The sequence below is a fragment of the Channa argus genome, chromosome 11, assembly GCF_033026475.1.
Source record: "Channa argus isolate prfri chromosome 11, Channa argus male v1.0, whole genome shotgun sequence".
Taxonomy (NCBI): domain Eukaryota; kingdom Metazoa; phylum Chordata; class Actinopteri; order Anabantiformes; family Channidae; genus Channa; species Channa argus.
Window position 1 is genome coordinate 19,987,859 of NC_090207.1, and position 19,634 is coordinate 20,007,492.

The following is a 19,634-nucleotide window of genomic DNA, read 5'->3' on the forward strand; positions in this document are numbered from 1 at the left end:
CCCCTATCCCCTTTACCAACAGAAAAATACATGCTAATTGTGATACAAACAACACCAATATAATCTAAACTGAGTCAATTACAATTACTACAATTACTAATTGACGCAAGCTGCCATTTTTTAGATGCATAAGTTGATAAAGGAAAATGCCAAAGACTATGAAACTAGTCCAGTTTTGTGTAGGTACAGGTAATCATAAATAATTCTACTTGCAGTACTCACATTTATAGTTTATACATAAAGCAATCACTGCAGACCACAAACCTCTTTGCTTGAACTTGGTGATGGCCAGACACTATAATCCTCTATGAGGATCTTATCAAGACTTACACTTACTTTCCACTGCATTAATTTGCAGTTTTACTGGAGTAAGAACTATGCAAATGATAGTACATATTTTTCCACAGTCCTGAGGCAATAAGCTACATTGATCATTCTCATAGAACACCTCATTAATTTGTGGGGTCTTACCAATATTTTCCTAATTTGCCACTGCTCGGTCAATTATTTACCACTTAAGTTTATTTGATTACATTTACAATCTAATTTACTATAATAATAGCATCTAAAAGGCTGAATAGTTTCCAAGATCAGAAAAGGGAACAAATTTAAGGTTTCATCAATTTAGTCTCTGGCGCCCCTTTGTGGTTTCTATTTAGAACTGACGGGATTTATTATGAGCACATGTTTCGCAAACACCTTCCAAAAACTATTGATCACAGCAAGTGGCTGCAAATTACCTGTAACATAAAAAGTGATTTCCAAAGCTTCTCACAGGTTCAGATTTGATTAAAATTGTCAGCGTGGCAAAACCCAGCTCAACTTAACTGTAGCCCAATTATTTAAGTGGAGAAATACCCCAGTTTTGGTTTTCTAATGGCTGATAACCCAATGGTGCTCCCTGTTTATAGACTAAAATGGAAAACTGAAAAGGTGAAAAAACAAAACCGTCTAAAAGTCTTTCTCTTTAACTAGGTGTACAGTGTTTCCACTGGAAATATATATCATGTCATATTTAATTTTTTTTTTAAAAGCTAACAATACAATAAATACCCCTGCGACCTCTGCTACTCAGTGGTGAATTGTAAACGCAGATAAAAACGACCAACGGGTTCAGCCCGAGATAAGAGAATGAGTACAGCCACGTTCATTTAAACAATTGGAAGACCCACTGCAGGATACTTTACATTTATTTTGCGCATGTCCTGTGTCCACGTCGCATACTATGAACACGATGTGTCTGTACATAACGCTGACATGAGCAAGGGAGGGGCTGCTGCAAAACACACTGATAGAATGAAAGCAAAGAGCCAAAAGAACACTTCCTGTTGATGCAAAAATTGCAGCAGCAACTGTCTGGCACATCTGGACTGGAGAGGGGGGGAGGCCTGGCTGTAGTGTTAGCGAACTACTGAGAGTAATGGACAAGGCTTAATGGTATTCTGCAAGAAGGTGAGTATGGTGGACATCAACTTTGGCTTGCATTAGTAGTTATACTTGACTTTGTATAGTCGGCGCCCCTTTAGTGTGTACGTAATGCAAAAATAATTGACGGCGACGGTACGCTAGAAAGTGACTGCTTGCTAGCCGCTAGTTAGCACTGATCGCTACCTAGCCCTGGCTGACTGGCATTAGTTGCCAGCTAAGCTAGCGTAAACCTAGCTGTTAGCATAGTAGCTATTTCATGACAGTCGACATACCCGCGTACGACGTTGTAACTTAGCTACTAAACTATGAGTCGCTGTCAATGTTTTACACAAGCAGGACAAACGTTATCAATCCCCTCAACTAATCCACCATGCGCGAAAGAATGGCGTGTGTGTGAGCGTTACGTATTTTCTGAAATAGCTGCTCAGTTTTTGGCTAGGCTAGCTAATGTAGCTAGTTAGCCAGCGCCTATGTGCTACTTGAAAGTTGGGTGGTTCGGGCCTGTGAGCCGATGTAATTGTCTTTTTAACTAAGGTCAACCTAACAAGTTATCGTAAACACGAGGTAAAAGCAAATGGATTCGATGTCGTAAACAGAAAAAATCAGATAATGTTTGCAACCCTGCTGGTTTACTCTACTCTCATCAGTAGCTTACTAATAGAATGGTTGGCAATAAAGTTTTCGACATCGCACATTTGCTCCCAAACTTCTTTTATATCAGCAACGGATGCGTGTACATTTGGGATGAAGACCACGCTAACGACCCCATTGTCCATTACGCGCAGACGTGATTCTTAACGAAAAAGTTACCGTGTACTGAGACTTAACATGTTTTCCTCTCACTGTATTTTTTTTTTGGGGGGGGGGGGCATCAAGCTCGTACGTTTTAAAAAAATTGTCCTTGCATGTGTTTTCACATAAAAATGTGTTAAGCTGAAGAATTTAAACATGGGGAAAAAATAGCAGTGCTTTTAAACAATTAACGTACATGTAATTGTACGTGATGTTGTGACAGCAAAAGGCCAAAGTGCATGGACATGCCAGGTTATTAACTCCTGAGTTCACGCAAGTTGCCATTATCGTTCTCTTGCATTGGAAAGTCAGTTTGAACTAACAACACGTGTTATTTCTGGACACTTCTGAAACCAGTCCAAATCTATTAACTCTTAAGGCATGTCAGAACAGAGTGCGGCCAAACCAATTATGACTTATGCATGAAACGGCATTATGGGTTTGCACTCATTCAACTTTCAGTTTTTACAGTTCCTTGTTTTACGGCTTATCACATGCAGTTAAGCTGTGTTGGGTTGAGCCGCTGAATTCAGTGATGTTACAGTACAAGGCATGGTGCCAACAGGAATTTGGTGATGTCAACTGTAGTATGAAATGTAGGAAGTGGGATGGGAGTCCAGTGGTAAATATTATTAGTAACTTTTTCTGTAGCAGATGGCCTATGCCACACAAGCATCATTTTCCTGTGATAGTATATTTATCTCTTAGCTGTTGATGTAAATACCACTATATATACTAGTTTTTCACAAGGTAAACATTGATCTCATGTTTAAGTAAAATGCTACCATTATTTATTTTATAGCAATGCATTATATCTTATTTACGAATGATTATCATAAGAAGGACACTGTAAAGCAGACCTTTTCTGCATTTCAACATCTAATGGTGGCCTTGCCTAAATTCTGTTCTGCCTTAAGCGAAACCTTACAGTTTGGTTGTAATAAAACCTGTTTGAAGGACATTGCATCACTCTCTGCCAACTGTAATTGCAACAGTGTAACTAGTGCATAGTGGCTTTAGGGAAAAAGACAATGTTGTAGGATATTTTTGGTTAATTAGGGCTGGTCATTAAATGCTCTGTTCATGCCACAGATACAAAGTGGTACATGTTCAGGGTTGACAATAGACACAATGCAGAGTAACTGCTGGAGGAGAAAATGACAAGTATTGTGGGGCAGAGTTACAGGGCTGTTGTTGTTGATCAGTTTAGTCTGTTACTGTCATCTGAATATCTCATCTTGCAGCTGTTTGTAATAAATACAGGAATATAACGTTCGGCTAGTCTCACCGAAATACTAGATGGGGGGGAATACGTGTGGTTAAAAAAAAAAAATAATAATAATCATATTTATTACATTGTGGAGTATGTTTTTCATTCAATGACTGCCTGGGGTATTCAACTTACAGACATTACCAGATACTTTGTATCTTCCGTTGTGATGCTCTCTTAGACTTTCACTGCAGCCACTTTTGGCTCTGGATTGTTCTGCAGTCTTTCTGCCTGGTCTTCGGCAGGTGGAACTAAGCTTAGGCATTTCTGTTTTAATACTTAAGCTTTCTCTATGTTTGTGTATCAAATCTACGCTGTATACATTGTATAGCTACTGCATAGCTGTGTATTGTAACCTACGCTGGATCCTAATGTGCACTCTGCAATGTATCACTCTCCAGAAATATAGCTGTGGGGCACCTGTAGCTCAGTTGGTAAGGCAGTCATCCACGGACCACAGGGTCAGTGGTTATATGTCGAAGTGTATGGCCTTAAATAATATTGAGATACTTGTAGGCTATATAGCAATACACAGTATTTATCTTGATAATTTGAAATTCAGCATGCATTTTGTACATGCTGGATTGAACTCTTTAATATACAATCTGATGATTATAGTAATCTTGGCAGCATAAGTCTGCAATAAAACATTCTTTGTTATTTTTATTAATTGTTTCTATTAGAGCAGTTTTAAACACGCATGTAAAAAGGGGGAAATCACAACCAAATTGAATTTAACAAAACGTAGTTTATTTAAACTAGGCAAATGTTAGCAACTGTGGAATGAAATAATGTTGTTGGCTTACATATGCAGTTTTTAGTAGTGATGGACAGATGACACCTCATGAAGTTCCCTAACTGTGCTGACACAGCGTTGACACTGTGTTGGAACAGGAAAGGGAAACATTTACTTTATTTGGAGTTATAAGATCAGAATGATCCCAGACTGGAGAAAATGTCCTTTTTCTTGATGGTTCCATAAATATTAGTGGATAATGATGAAACAGAAATTAATACAAACAGCACTAAACAAAGTCTCCTCTACTTTCACCACGAATACAAAAAGTATTTTAAAAAAGTAACGCTTCCTGATAAGTGTTACACAGTTTGGTGCTTCACTTCTTTATGACTCAGCAGCTGTATCGGCCATGTGAGTTTCCTTAAAGCGATACACAGTTCAATATGGGCTTTCGCTCTTTGTGCTTGATGCACGCATTGACTCTTCGATATTGTTTGACCCATCACTAGTTTTTAGTGTTTATCCTTATTTTAAAACATCAGCTATTTAGTTTGATTCAAAATTTATATTTTTAATGATAGTTTTAAAACCCTTTTTTTAGGCTGCTTACCTCATGTTTCTATAGCACATGTTTTTTCAACCAATTGTGTCAAGGGGAACTAAGAAGCAACCTGAGGACCTGAGAATTATTGTAGCAAGGATGTACTGGATGGGCATTGCTTTATTTCGGTCACCTAGGCTTTTCAAAATGTTTTATATTTGCATACATTTAGATTTTTCAGAAGCAATAATTATTACATGGAAATAACTATATAACTACAAAGCAACAGAAGTGTGACAAACTTAACAGTTCAAACATGGTTACGTAAAAAGTGGTGAAGAAAGTTTGTTATAGTTACTGTCATTTTGTCGTGAATATTGATGAACGATGTTAAATTTCAGTATTGGGGGGTCTGGTGTCTCAGTGGTAGAGAATTGTGTTGGGATGCAGAAGTCCACAAGAAGAGCCTGGATAAAATGGGAGGGTTGCGACAAGAAGGCCATCAGATTTGGCAACCCCTGAAGGGACAAGCTAAACGCCGTTAATCTTTAATGTCAAAGTTCAGTATCGGTAAACTGCTGTTTAATACATAAAGGGGAAACGCTGCCAGGTTTTTACCCGTTCTCATCTCGAGCACACATCTCATCTATTTGCCTCACACACCCTCTAAACTATTAGGTTACAATTTTATGCTAAATATTCACAAAATAGTTATTTAATATATCCCACAGAGAATAAGTTAAAATACATTGAGTATATTTGAGACATTGCTAACCACATTTCTGATGTCTGCTCTTTTTTTTCTGAAATTTGCAATAACATCAATAAAAGCAACTGCTGTTTAATATCTATTCAATATCTACTATTAGCTCCAACATAATGCACCCAGTTTGCAGTCTCCAAAAAAAAAAAAAAGAAATTCATAAAATAAATCACCGAATAAATCACTGCAGAGCGATGCAGACACACTAGGGCAAGTATAAATGCTTACAATGTTGTGTTGCGTAGCCTGCAATGTCTTGCTTTACCACAGGCTTTTTGCATCTTGTGATGGATCCTCTGAGGTTATTGTCATGTGTTATCTTGATTGTTCACAATGGTCTATTTACACTTACCTTCTGAAGAGGATTGTTGAATTGGTTTTCATACTGTCATAAAGGTGGGCTTTATTTGGTTTTGTTTTCTGCTTTATTTTTTTGACCATACATACATGCCTTTGATTTTTTTATATGCCTTTTTACATGTCTTACACGTATGTTCATTTTAGCCTAATTTTTGTATTTTTCATTTTAATGCTTACCTCCTTACTCCTTATATTGACAGTCTAAATTGGTAAGTCTACCATGTGAGTGCATTAAATAACAATCAAACAACATCTTGTGATGTGTATGGGTTGAAGACCCCAGGCAGTCGTTGCCTAAAAAGGATTATGTACAAAAAGTAAATATGATGACCTTGTTTCATATGACAATTGCATTGGTCCAATCCCTTTTAAACACTTGGCTTATTGACAGGGTTCTTTCTTCATTGGATGTCAAGCTAGACTTTAATGTACTATTAATTTCCAATTGAATATACTGAAGAACTGAAACTGCAAGACTGAATGTGTAACTGTCTGAATACCCACTGATTGGTCTTTATATCACCATTTTTTTGGCTCTTGTCCTTCTGTGCCAATATTTTGCCAAAAAGAACTTGCAAAACTTAGTTCACTCTCATACAGCATATAAAATATAATTTTGCTAGTCAGTATGATTTTTGTTTTGTCTTTACAAATTGTGTTCGTCTGCAAATGCCTAGGCTGAAATGAATCAAATAAATAAACAGCATCCAAAGGCTGGGCCTACAGTGTTTATCCCTGCATACTGAACTACAGCTAAGCTACAACAATTTTTGCTTTGCATGTTATTCTCGCAGCAGCAAAGTTCTTTACATCATATCTTTCTTCTGGCATATCAAATCTATCCTATTTTTTGCTGTCTGTTAAAGTTGCTCTCCCTACCTTTGCTTGTGAAGCACTTCTGTTCGGGGTCTGGTCTGCCCCACAAGCTGTTTTTCAAAGTAGGTGAGGTGCTGCTGATGTTGAAGAAAGCATACGATGCTTGCTGCAGTGCGCCTGCTGACTTTGAAAAACATGTTGTGGGTTTTTTTTTTTTTTTTGGACTAACATGCCAAAGTCATGGACTTTGGGTATGATAAACTTTCTTTTCATTTTTCATGCAGACATTTTAACGTTGCATTGTGCTCATTATGTCAGCTTTATTACCAGGCAAGGAGCTTGAGTCAAAGATTGGGATCTTAAGCTGACTTTAAACATTTTTGGTTTTCCCAAAGGAGACAGGCATGCAACCATCATCCAGCATGCACATTTTAACTACTGAGCAGGGAAAATGTGCATTTTGAGCAGGCATTCTTTGGCAGCTCTTCAACTTGGCTCCATCTAGTATATATGCTGTTGGCAGCTATCACTGATATGTTTTTGTGCATAAGCATGTTCTACTTGAGGGCCGTTTATGGGGAATGGAAGTAATGCTTACCTTCTGATGATATGCTACAGCCCCCCTCCCCCTGCCAGATGGGAGCATATGGTTTGTTGGACAGGTGTTTCAGCAGCAAGCTTTGGCAATGGGAGAAAGTGTTCACATTACCAAAGTGCTGACAGGTATTCAGTATGCAAAAGATCACGCTGAATTGCCAGTGAGGGGTAGGAGAGGACAAAGGGGATGCAGAGGAGAGTAGTGGGGTAACAGCAGTTGTAGTGAGGGGAGCAGAGGGTTAACCTGGAGAACTGGATTATACTAATGTTTAGCAACACAGAAGTATTTCTTTTTACACACATTATTACACATAGGTAGCTACAGTAAAGTCTGTGTCCACTTTCACATTTGCAGTTTCCAAAGTATGGTTTAAATAAATCTGCTGAAAAGGCAGGACATGTCTTTATTAATTGCAAGATCAGAATATTATCAAGTCAGAATAATATTGTGTAAGGGTAATGTACAACTACTATGGATGTAATGGCTAGAGACTTGTCAAAGTTCCTCATCTTCCAAGAAGAACAAGTTTTTCTTCTTTCTCTGCCAAATGCATGTTATAATTCGTACGGCTTCCTCCTTATGAGTGTTTCCCACAGTTAATGTATGTAGAGCACTGGAACAGTATGTTCTTTGTTGATTTGCTTTCTCTTTCTGTTTAGCAACAATCTCAAGAAATAAATTATGAATAAAATGCATAATAAATAAATGGCAAATAAAATGAAGAAAACAATTATATAGTATCATATATTGCATAGGGTTGTATTTAAGGATTAAAAACAACATATATTTTACTTGAGTTCAAGAAAATTGTTATGTGCTTAAAAATGGATGCATTAAAAAATAATTTTTAAAGGGAAATTATAAAAATGCCATCAATGCTGTTTTGAAAACGTTTCTCCTTTTTCCTACCAGGCTGTCGGCAAACTGGAGAAACATATCCAAGAAATGGACGACGGCAGCTACATCGAGTTTGATGTGCCGGAGTTCAGTAACACTGTTTTGACCCAACTCAACGAGCTGCGGCTGCAAGGAAAGCTGTGTGACATTATTGTTCACATTCAGGGCCAGCCATTCCGAGCCCACAAGGCTGTGCTGGCAGCTAGTTCACCCTACTTTCGTGACCACTCTGCCCTCAGCACCATGAGTGGCCTATCCATCTCGGTCATCAAAAGCCCTGAGGTGTTCGAGCAGCTTCTTGCATTCTGCTACACAGGTCACATGTCCCTACAGCTCAAGGATATTATCAGTTTCCTTACTGCTGCCAGCTTTCTACAGATGCAGGCCATTATTGACAAGTGTACCCAAATCCTGGAGAGCATCCACTCCAAGATCAGCCTCCCAGTTAATGTCTGCAGCCCAGAGAAGGATGACTCGCAGACCAGCCGCAATGGAGTCAGTGACAGCAGCCTCTTTGTAAACCCTACCCAGATCTCCCCCCCTTACTTCTCCCGGCAGAGTCAGGTAGGACACAGCCTGGGCCGGGGGCGACAGCAGCAAGAAGAAGGTCAATCGGACCGTGGCAGTAGTGATAGTGTATCCGAGCACGACACTCCTATGGAGGGAGAAACGGAGCAAGTGGAACTGATCGGAAAAGATGGGCAAGTAACAGATGTGCATGTAAAGGTGGAGAAGATTGACAGGCCCAACTACTCGGATAGTTCTTCAGCTGGTGATGATGGCTACCATACAGAGCTAGTAGATGGAGAACAGGTATTGGCAGTTAGTGTGGGTTCTTATGGTCCTGTTATTCAGCCCGCTGCCTATTCTTACTCAGGGCTGTCCTCCTCGTGCTTTGTCAACCTTAGCAACTCTAGTCCTTCCCGGTCAATTCTCAGTGGCTTTAGAGGCGGACGAGCCAGGGCAAAGCGCCCCCTGGCCATCCCAGCAGGGGTGCTGAGTCATATCAAGCCAGGCTCTGATGACAATGAATCAACTGTGGGACCCACGGGATTGGAGAATGATGTACGAGAGCGCAGCCTGCGGAGTCAGTGGTACCCCTACAACGAGAGACTCATTTGCATCTACTGTGGAAAGACCTTCAACCAGAAAGGGAGCCTGGACCGCCACATGCGCCTCCACATGGGCATCACTCCATTTGTTTGTAAATTCTGTGGCAAGAAATACACGAGGAAAGACCAACTGGAGTACCACATCCGTGGCCACACGGACAACAAGCCCTTCCACTGTCAGATCTGTGGCAAATGCTTTCCATTTCAGGGCACACTCAACCAGCACCTGAGGAAGAAGCACATGGGAGCATCGGAGGGCAGCAATCATATGGATTCTCCAGAGAGGACGGAGGGAAGCTCAGGTCAGAAGGGCCAAGAGGATACATCGGAGGGGATGGCATTTGAGGCGCAATATGCAGAAGAGGCACCAGCCAATGACATTGAAGAAAGTTCAAAATGTAGTCCAGAGGAGGCTCAAGCATCAAGATGTGATTTCTAGGTCCTGCTTCAGGTTAAGGAAGCTTTAAGAAATGTTTATTGCAACTCAAGTTAAAGGACTGTTTTCTTTTTGATCCACTCCCTCTAATATGAACATTTGTTGCATCGAGGGTTTCTGTCAATTTTGTGAGTGGCTGAATGCAGAGGGTAAATGGGTGCTTTATAGAAATTTGATTCTTTCAAGCAAAGGGAGTAACAACGTACTATTTTTGAGGAGGTCCCAATAATCAAGACCCCCTAATTGATTTCTCTTTTTATCTTTCCATGTTTTTTAAAACATATTTACAGAGTTATATAGGCATGTTGCAATAATTGATAATGTGAAAGCTCTGGTAAGATGCTTGTCATATCACCTTTTTACCTGACCTGTTTTTGCACATGTGGCCACAGGAGGTCACTTACTCACAAGGAATGATTTTTCTGCCAGTGCAAAGCTTCGTGTGACATATCTGTTCAATACCTCATGATGCAACTACATACTCATAACAGACAGTATTTTAACTTAAATGAACTCTCCAGGTTCTACCTCATAGCTAAGAACCTACCAGGCACAGATGTGTTCACCGTTTGAAATCCGTTTTAGGTTGTATGTACAGTATCTTATTGCCAAACCCTGTATAGAAAATTATCTCAACACAAAGCCTTGATACTTCGGGGAAATTTTTCCTTGCTGATTGTATGGATTTGAGACAAAGTTCATGTCAAATGTTTCATGGTCAGCCAGGTTAAAATGATTAAGAAGGTGCTATGTTAGGAGTGCATACAATTTGCTAGCTTACTTATGTGTTTGTTTTTGGTAAATGCAGAGAATAGAGTAAGAGAATGGCCCTGTAAACTTTCAGTATATGACTTTGCTGTCTTACAATATTTGTTTTAAAAAACACTTAAGGATTTTATCACTTTATCACTACTGGCAATCTCACTCTGTTGGCCATGGTGTGGTTTGTCACCCATATAATGGGTGAAACACATCCATATAGCGAAGTCTTTTATATTCATCTATGCTCTGATGGCAGATTTATACTGAACTATTGTATGTGTAACTTGTTTTGTCCTGAGGTATTCTTCAAGGTTAATACTCAGCGTCTAACCGAGACAAGAGCACTCATTGTCAACACAGCACAGTAGGAACAGCGCTGGATCTGATCACATAAATCAGCATAGTATGCTAGTCATAATTATATGCAAAAAGAAAGAACAAAGGAATCTCAGCCATTTTGACATGGTTTTTCTTCCATAGTTTGAAAAAACTTTTGCTTTGTTTTGTTTAGTTTATTTTATTCATTTGTTCCATTTACGATGGGATGGTTAATCTGTGATCTTTTTCTGCATTGGTTGGGGTTTAAGGCAGACTTGGAACATTTTCTCCTCATTTGACCGTCTTGCTTGTTGGCAATGACATAGATGTGGCATAGCTAGCTTAGGGCTAAGGCATAATTTGGCTAGAGGTAGCCGGTGATCCAAAGTATCGATGCACTTTGCAGAGTTATTGGATGGGAATATTAAGTAATCAGTTTGACACTGAGCAGTGTCAGAGTACTGCTTTCTTCAAAGCAGTGATTTTATTAATTGAAAACGTTAATTAGACTCTGCATTCACACAAATGTGATTGATTACACACGGAGTAAAGACACTGAGAAGACCTCATATTTTGCAGCTCAGCTGGGTCATCCCATTCATGCTGTCTTGCTTTGCTATTTGCCATCCAACTGTTTAATGCCTTCTTTTAAAACCTGCTATATGCTTTAGTTTGTCCCATCTGGCCAATGCTAATTTTATTCAATGTCATTTAATTGAGTTTGATTACCTTGCAGCTTTGATATAATTTTCTACTTTGTATGCATTTGGTGGGAAAATATTGTGTTTCTTGTTTATTTCTAATGTTACGTCAAGAGTGCAGTCCTTTTTATTCCACTGAATGTGCAGTCATTGTAATCAGTCATTGACATTTGAGATGGAAAACTGAAATTTATGGAATTTAGCAAAAATCAGTATAGCTAGCTGTTATTTTTTTTTGTGTACAGATTTATCACAAACATTTTGCCCATCATCACCCACAGTCTTGCAACCTATACAGTACTATTCAAATGAATGTTTACTAAGTCAAGTTTATTTCTGTCAGCCACTAATGTGATGTACAGATTTGACAGCTGATCTGACCTCACTTAAATAACTCGTTGACTAATGAGAATCTGCCTATGAAGATTCTTACCACTAAAGAAAGAAATGCATACCTTCTTGCATTATTATCAGTTAAGTTTTGTGGGTAGTAGGTACAAACTTAAAAAAAAAAAAACTTGTGCCAAAAGTTCACACCAAAGACTAACCGGTGACTTTAACAGTAAGCAGTAACCGACTGTTGAATAATTGAGTTTTGTCATTAAGAAGAATAGGCTTATTTTATTGTAGTGTAGCATTAGTTCATTGCTATGCTAAGGAGTGTATGTTTCCCAGCTTATAACAATCATTTGTGTAAAATTTGAACAATTTACTAAGAAGACATTAAGCAGCAAAGACATAAATAACATAAAATATTAAGCCATAAAAAGCTGACAATGTTAAAGCTGTGCAATAGGTATTGGATTAGTTTAAAGCCAATGTAAACAAAAGAGAGCATACTTCAAAGAAAGTGGCATTTTAAACTCAGTGCCTTGCCACAAGCTTTACATTTTAGATTCCGGCACTTGTATTCCTGTGCCTCTTTCATTTTTAAAATGGATCAAATAGAGAGATTATCATAAAATATGGCCACATGATTTATTGTAAAGTTTCACCAAAAATAAATACTAGAAATTAATTTAAGTCACTATTGTCCATGTAAAGTTCTGCCCTCTCTGTTTTGCTTTTTATCATTTAATTCAGTTTTTGTTTTCTTTCTTTTATCCATGGATGGATAGTTGATTTTAGATTTTATTAATTTTGTAGCAGATGATTACAATCAGATGAGGCAGACTTGTTCCCTGTAAGCCACTGCCCCCAATGTTCAGAGAAAATACTGTATTCCTTGTCTTTAACCACTGAGGACAATCCTAGCAATGTACTGTATTTAAGGCATTTCAGTGAAGTAAGGAGATGAATGAGAAACACGAATCTACTTCCTCTCTGTACCATCGGAGCATCTGGCAGAGGAACAGCTGCCTGGGTATTTAGCTGATTATAAACTAAATATTCATGGGGGGGGACTTGTATCCTTGTATACTGTAGCTGAATTGCACATTGCTCAACCACAAAATTGTATAAAGTTGCCAATAGATAATTTTTTTTATTTTTATTTTTTATTTTTATTTTTTCAAACATGTTTTTAAATTCTTTTATCGATTGTGCACTTATAATTTGTCATTGATACGATATACCAATTACATTGGTGAAATCTAGTTTATCTCCATAGTTACCCAGAAGGGACTGGGCTATAATGGCCTCAGTCACTTTGGTAGGGACCTTATCCCCTTAAATGGTGCTTTTAGACTGGTCAGGTTTTGTTTTTGTTTGTTCATATACACACACACACACACACACACACACACACACACACACACACACACACACACACACACACACACACACACAAATTGAGTCAACAAGTCCATGTATTCATCATAAGTGAAAATTAACTTAAATGCGTTTCATGAACTACAGTTACTTAATGTGATAGTACACACCTACAAAGTCAACTGAACTTGACACACACACTCTAACTCTTAGTTCCACACCTCTGACAGGGACAGGAGATGCATTATGGGCCACAAGTAATCAAAAGGAAGTGTTTACAGGAAAGGCTGTTAGACTACTTTTTGAAATTGCAGCTCGTCCTATTCCTTTTATATTCAACTCACTTCAGGTAGTTTACGAACACTGATACAGGCTTAGAAAAAAATCTTAAGTCTTCCATAGCTTTTCTGTCAGCTTCTGTCCACTGTGTATTATATAAAAGAAGCAATAACCTTTTTAAAAGCGGTGTATTGGGATCATCAAGCCTAATGAAATATTGGCCTGTCATATATCAAACAAATTGAATGTCAGGGAGCTGTTGAATTGAAGTAGGACCAGGAAAATTTGATATTGATTTATTTTTTATATATTATCTGAAACCTTTGGACAGGTTGACTTCCTCTTCAGAAAACAAAAGTGGGTGGTGTTGTTTTCTGGTGTTTTAGATTATCACCAAAATCCAGTGGTTGTCAGTAAATTAAAATGCCAAGAACTGAGCACATGGTTCAGTCATGCAACTCTGTGGCACTGTTCAGAGTTGCACCTCCAGCTGTCTGAAATGGCGAAAGGGATTTTGGGCTGTATAGCCACTGTTTAGGAGTGGGCTGTCTGTTGTCATGTTAAAGTTCAGTGATCTTATTGGCCTCCTCAGACACTGAGACTGTAGTTGTTTAGGATCAGAGGGGACCTTTTCAGTCTTATTGTTTCCTTTCCTTTTACAACTCTCCAAACTCTGCACTATAATGTCTCTGGCTAGTGTATTTGGTAACAAGGCAAAAAAAACAAAAAATGTAGAACTCAGGGTATATAGTGTTAAAAATGGTCTCGTTGGACATAGATCTTATGTTCAAATGATAATTGTGCACTTCTCTTCAGGTGACCAAGTCCTCAGTCAGCAGTTCCCAAACATTCTGCCTCAAGGTCTTGATGAGCCTGTGTTATCCACAGAGCTGAAGCTTGAGGAGCACTGGAGACCATGAACTGAACCATGATAGCAGAAATGCCCCAACTCCTGTTTTGTCCACTCTACACACAACCTCACAACCCAACTGTGAACCTCAGAACTCTACTGTTTTGTACAACTATGAAGTAAATGAAGCTAGCTAGAGCTGATGTATCTATTGCCATTTATGAATTTATTTTATAGCATGAAATAAAATATATTTATTCAAATTATATATTTTACTCATAATCATTCTGTGCTACTTCATTTTGGTTCTTAAGCTTGTAAATTGCTTTTTTATTATATAAGAAAAGTCAATAGAATAATGCATTTGTTTGTAAAAAAAAAAAAATAAAGATGTTGATTTGGCTCAGGTTTGTCTCATTTGCTTCTCAAAAGTAGGATGATGTATTTATTTGTGCACAAAAACTGATCTGACCCAGATAAAAAGCTTTTGTGTTAAAGGCAAGATGAGAGCATATTGTACTATTCTGCAACTCCATAAGCACTTTGTTGACTGTGTTGAAGGACAAGACATCCTAAATGTGCTGCTTGCATGGAATTGACTTGATCTTGCAGCAAAACTGCAGACTATGGATGAATACGTGATGTATGTCCAACTTTGATCCTCCAGAGGGAGCTAGAGAATAACATTCAAGGGTCACTAGTGGCAGTAATTCTACTTGTCTATGTCTATCTCAGAATTAAGAGGCCACGGTGATTTAAACAGGGGATGTTTATATCTTACAAATACAAACAGCCAATATGCAATCTAGCAAACCAGATGTCAAAAAACTTCCTGTTTGTCCTCATTAGACTAGTAACATGTTCTTGTTTTGAGGTGATTTTCTTAAATTATGTATTTTTTTGCAACACATAGTGCCTGTGAAAAATTGGCCGTTCACAAAAGTCCCACATGTGTAGTAGTGGAATATGAAACGGTAAATTGCACTAGTCTCAGATGCCTGATAATAAAATAAATTTATCACCTAACGGGCTCCTTTTCCTTTTGGATCCCCAGTCAAACTCTGTATAATCTTCAGCAGTGTTGTTGCTTCTGTCTCCACAGTATTAAAAAATGTACCGAGAGGGAGAAATATATTTGTAAAGTGGCAAAGATGTAAACCGCCTCCTCCCAGTTTTACCACTGCATGTGAGTTTTACAAAAAGCAAAGCCATAAGGGATCTAAATGACTAATAAAATACCAAATTCTCCAGCTCACTGCTTTGTTTACATGTTCTTGAAATAAAATACAACTCTGCTTTCAGGGTGTTAGTTGCAATTTGACACTGACTTCAACGAGAAGTATTTCCCATCACTTATAATCTTAGTAAATAACATAATGTGGAATCATATGAATGTATCACTCATCTGAAAGTTCCAATAAACTGGACGAATTTTAAAATGACAGCATTATAGGGCTGCACAGACAGCCGATCCTAAAATAATAGGCTAAGTTGCTCTGCTCAGTGGAATCTGAGAATAAAAGGAACCACAAAACACAAGGCCAGGAAACCCGAGGTAGTGGTGTTCCACAAGGGGTCTTTAAATGCATTCTATGGGCATGATGTATTGTAACTCTGTAACACTTGGATTCATATAAATAATTTATGGATTTAGCTGTTTCCCACATTTATTACCATGCAGTCGTCCACGGACCACAGGGTCAGTGGTTCGATTCCCGGTCCTGGCTATATGTCGAAGTGTCTCTGGGCTAGGCACTGAACCCCCAAAAGCCCATTCCCATCCCCAGCTGTGCAGTGCTGGTCCAAGCCGGCAGAAATTGGGGAGGGTTGTGTCAGGAAGGGGATCCAGTGTAAAAACGGTGCGAAATCAACATGCGGACAATGATCCGCTGTGGCGACCCTGAACTCACGGGATAAGCCGAAAGGACAAAAAAAATACAAAAATAAAATAAAAATTAACATGCATGTTTTAAATGATCATTGTATGACAGTTTTGTACTAAAAACATGAGGGCCAATTTGACTTGTTCTATGAAATGCACCAATGTAGTCCTGAAAAGAAAGACCTCTTACCTCACAGTTCAGAAAGGGTCGAGCAACTGGTAATAAAAGGAGCTTTTTGCTTTTTTCTATCTGCTAACATGCAATTTAGCAAACAGGGTCTAAGGGGGAAGTGACTCCAGCACTTCCTTCATCAAATCCTGTCTCAGACCTCACTGACCTCACGAAAATGTAGATAATTGATCTTTAGCTTTTCTGACCTCAGCAAATTCTTTTATTTATCAGAATGTTGCCTCTGTAAATGAGATAATGCTGCCATATTACAAACATGGATGGTTGGGGGGGAGTGTAGCTAGAGGGGAAGATGAGACAAGATTAAAAAACAATTACAGCAGGTTAGTTTAATTTCTCCATTCCTTGTCCGGGCAAGAAGCCACTTTAAACTGGCCGTCCACCACAGCCACAAGTATTAAATGACGTCATTGGAAACAGGTAAACTGACAATCTAGGAAAGTTAACCTTTGACCTGTTGACCTAACCTGAACAATGGCTGCAGGGGCACCAGTGTGCTCATTATGTGAATGCTATGAAGACACTGACTGGAGAAAACACATGAGTTCTATTAAAGCAACAGAGCATTACAGCTAGCAGGTGAGATGTGGCCGTTAATAAATATTGCCATTGCTTTGTTTGTTTAAAGCAACCGACGTGGAGTAACGTAAATACGAGTGCGATTTTAGCTAATGTTAGTTAACTGGTTCTTGCTAACAGGAACCAATACCGAGCTGCGTGGCGCTAGCTTATGTCAAATTTAATCTAGTCTGCCTCTCAGTATTCTTACATTCTCTCGACATGTCCTACATTGCTTCAGTAATTGGGATTAAATAGTTTGTGGTTATAAGTGATGTTAATGTGTCAAACAATACAAAAAGGAATAGGCTCATATAGTATCAGGATAGATGAAATTGTGTCCAGACCCCTCAAATATTCCAGACTCCACTTGCTCATAATATCCCTCTGACTTTTTGTCCGGTTATGGAAAGAATCCCAGAGGTGTAAATAATTTGTCAGGGTCCTCGTCCATACAGGCACAGTGGGACAATGTTCTTGTGTTTCTGTTCCTGCTGTGAACAACAGCACTGAAATGTTTGCCTGTTACATTGTTCGCCCAGCTGTGATGTGAGGAAAACGTGTAAATATCTGGAAGGTTTTAATTTCTAATTTGTGTTTCCAGTACCACTAAAGTAATGGAGAAAAAACAATGCACTTAGCGGAAACATGTTTGGATTTTTAGTCCCTGCAAAGCCAAATATTAAATGAGTACCATTCATTGTTTAGGATATTTATACAATTTAGTCACAATGACTTTAAGTCACCTGGGCCATTCAAGTACTGAAAATACAGAGGCCTGAAATGAAAAAGACAAACTTACCGGCATCACATTTGATAAGTTTCTAATATTTTCTTCACAAACATTCTAACACATACATTTCTATAGTCTTACGATCAGGTGACCTTACCTGGATGTTGAAAAAGCTTAGAGTCCGGTTATGTGTGTCTTGCTGAGTGGACATGACTTATTAATCCTAACCCTAAAGGAGAGGAAACATCTGTTAAATTCTGAGAAACCCCTCCTTTTCCCAATATAAACTATTTCATGTTGCTCATGTTTTCCTTTATTAAAACTGAGTGAGTCTGTTGAACTGGAGTTTATCCTAGCTGCAGTAATTTTGCAATTTTGCCTCACAGGCGGGTAATGGTTAAGAGAGTCTTGGTGTTTTGCTGTTTCGTTGTCAAGCAGTTTGACTACACTTTGTTTCATCACAGCACATGCATAAAGGTCTCAATAGCAGCAAGAAGTAACAGTTATAGTTATATAGTGTTGTAGTAACTTTGGGGGGCCTGGTGGCTCATTGGTAGAGCATTGGTTTGGGATACACAAGGCCACGGTTACGAATCCTGCCCAGCCACCAAAGGCCACCTTGGTGCCGGTCCTGAGCCCGGATAAAATGGGAGGGTTGCAGCAGGAAGGGTATCCAGTGTAACAACATTTGCGGAGCACATTCCGCTGTAGCGACCCCTCAAGCGACAAGCCGAAACCATTGATCAGAGTTGTTGTATTAGACCGTAGTACTTTAGTAATTTTTCAACTTGTAATACTGTCATTATTATGAATTGTATTTTTAGTTAAAGAACAGAATTCTGATAAATTAGAAGTTGTGCGCAAACAGGCAAGATCATTACTGAAAAACAATACTTTATCATGAAAACCACAAAATATTTTTTTAAAATAAAGGCCATATTACTCACTACTGATTAGTTTGATGCCACACGTTCAAAAAGAAAATGTACTTGCGCTGTTTGTTATTGTACTTCTGCCTATTATTGGCTATGCCATAAAATACATTTTTATAAGCTGCTATCTTATAAAAAAGTGTTAATCCTAGCTTTTTAATGCTTTGTATGTTGGTCTTGTCTTGTATGCTGTCAAAAAACACATTAATACATGGACCTAGTGGTAATACATACCTGCAAAGAATTAAAATGTCAGTTTGGTGAGTTATTTTGCACAACTGTGCGGTAATTTTGGTTGAAACCAAAAAGATATTAAGTCAAGGTAATATAAAAGGTATTAAAATTGCCTCAGATAGTTTTAGTAAACTAATGCAGATAAGTTCAGATGTATTTTTGTTCTGCATCTGTTTGTGATTATTGATAAAGAGAGTTGTAAGATGAAAATTCTAAGTGAACAGAGTTTGAAAGGTCACAGGCTGCACATGGAAAAAAGCAACATGCATTAAATGGCAGTATTCCAGTCCCAACAATGCATTGTATTTTAGTGAATGTAAGGTTTTCAAACAGATACATTGCTAACAAAGTTTGGCTGAAGCAGAATTATGGGTTCTAATACCTTACATTTTCAGATTTCCATTGTGGTAAAAAAGAAATTCCTTCAGCTTTTTTTGTAAGTTCCCTACAGACGGTTTGGAAGAATGTTAAACAGTGGTCATGGCATGAGGCTGTAAAGCTATAAGCAAATCTCTGCACATCTCTGCAGCTGGAAATGCTGAGCTTTTGGAAAGTGGAAAAAAAATCAGTAGTTCCACTATGTATGTAACAAACAATGAAGGGACTATTCTTTCAAAGTGAAGCTTCACCACATTATTATGATTTTCTATTTTTAAGCACCTCTTAATAACAACCATATGCATCACAACAATTTTACAGCAGCACTGGGAGTGGTTTGAATAAATGACTTGGA

The 19,634-nt window shown here is 38.4% G+C and overlaps 1 protein-coding gene across 1 annotated transcript; it reads left to right on the plus strand.

The window, feature by feature from the left end:
* Window positions 1–1,222: 1,222 nt before the first annotated feature.
* On the plus strand, window positions 1,223–13,323 carry zbtb34 (zinc finger and BTB domain containing 34). Its single transcript, XM_067521469.1, has 2 exons — window positions 1,223–1,452; window positions 8,220–13,323. Exons 1-2 carry the CDS (start codon window positions 1,435–1,437, stop codon window positions 9,753–9,755), a joined length of 1,554 nt encoding a protein of 517 aa, XP_067377570.1. The 5' UTR covers window positions 1,223–1,434; the 3' UTR covers window positions 9,756–13,323.
* The last annotated feature ends 6,311 nt before the right edge of the window (window positions 13,324–19,634 follow it).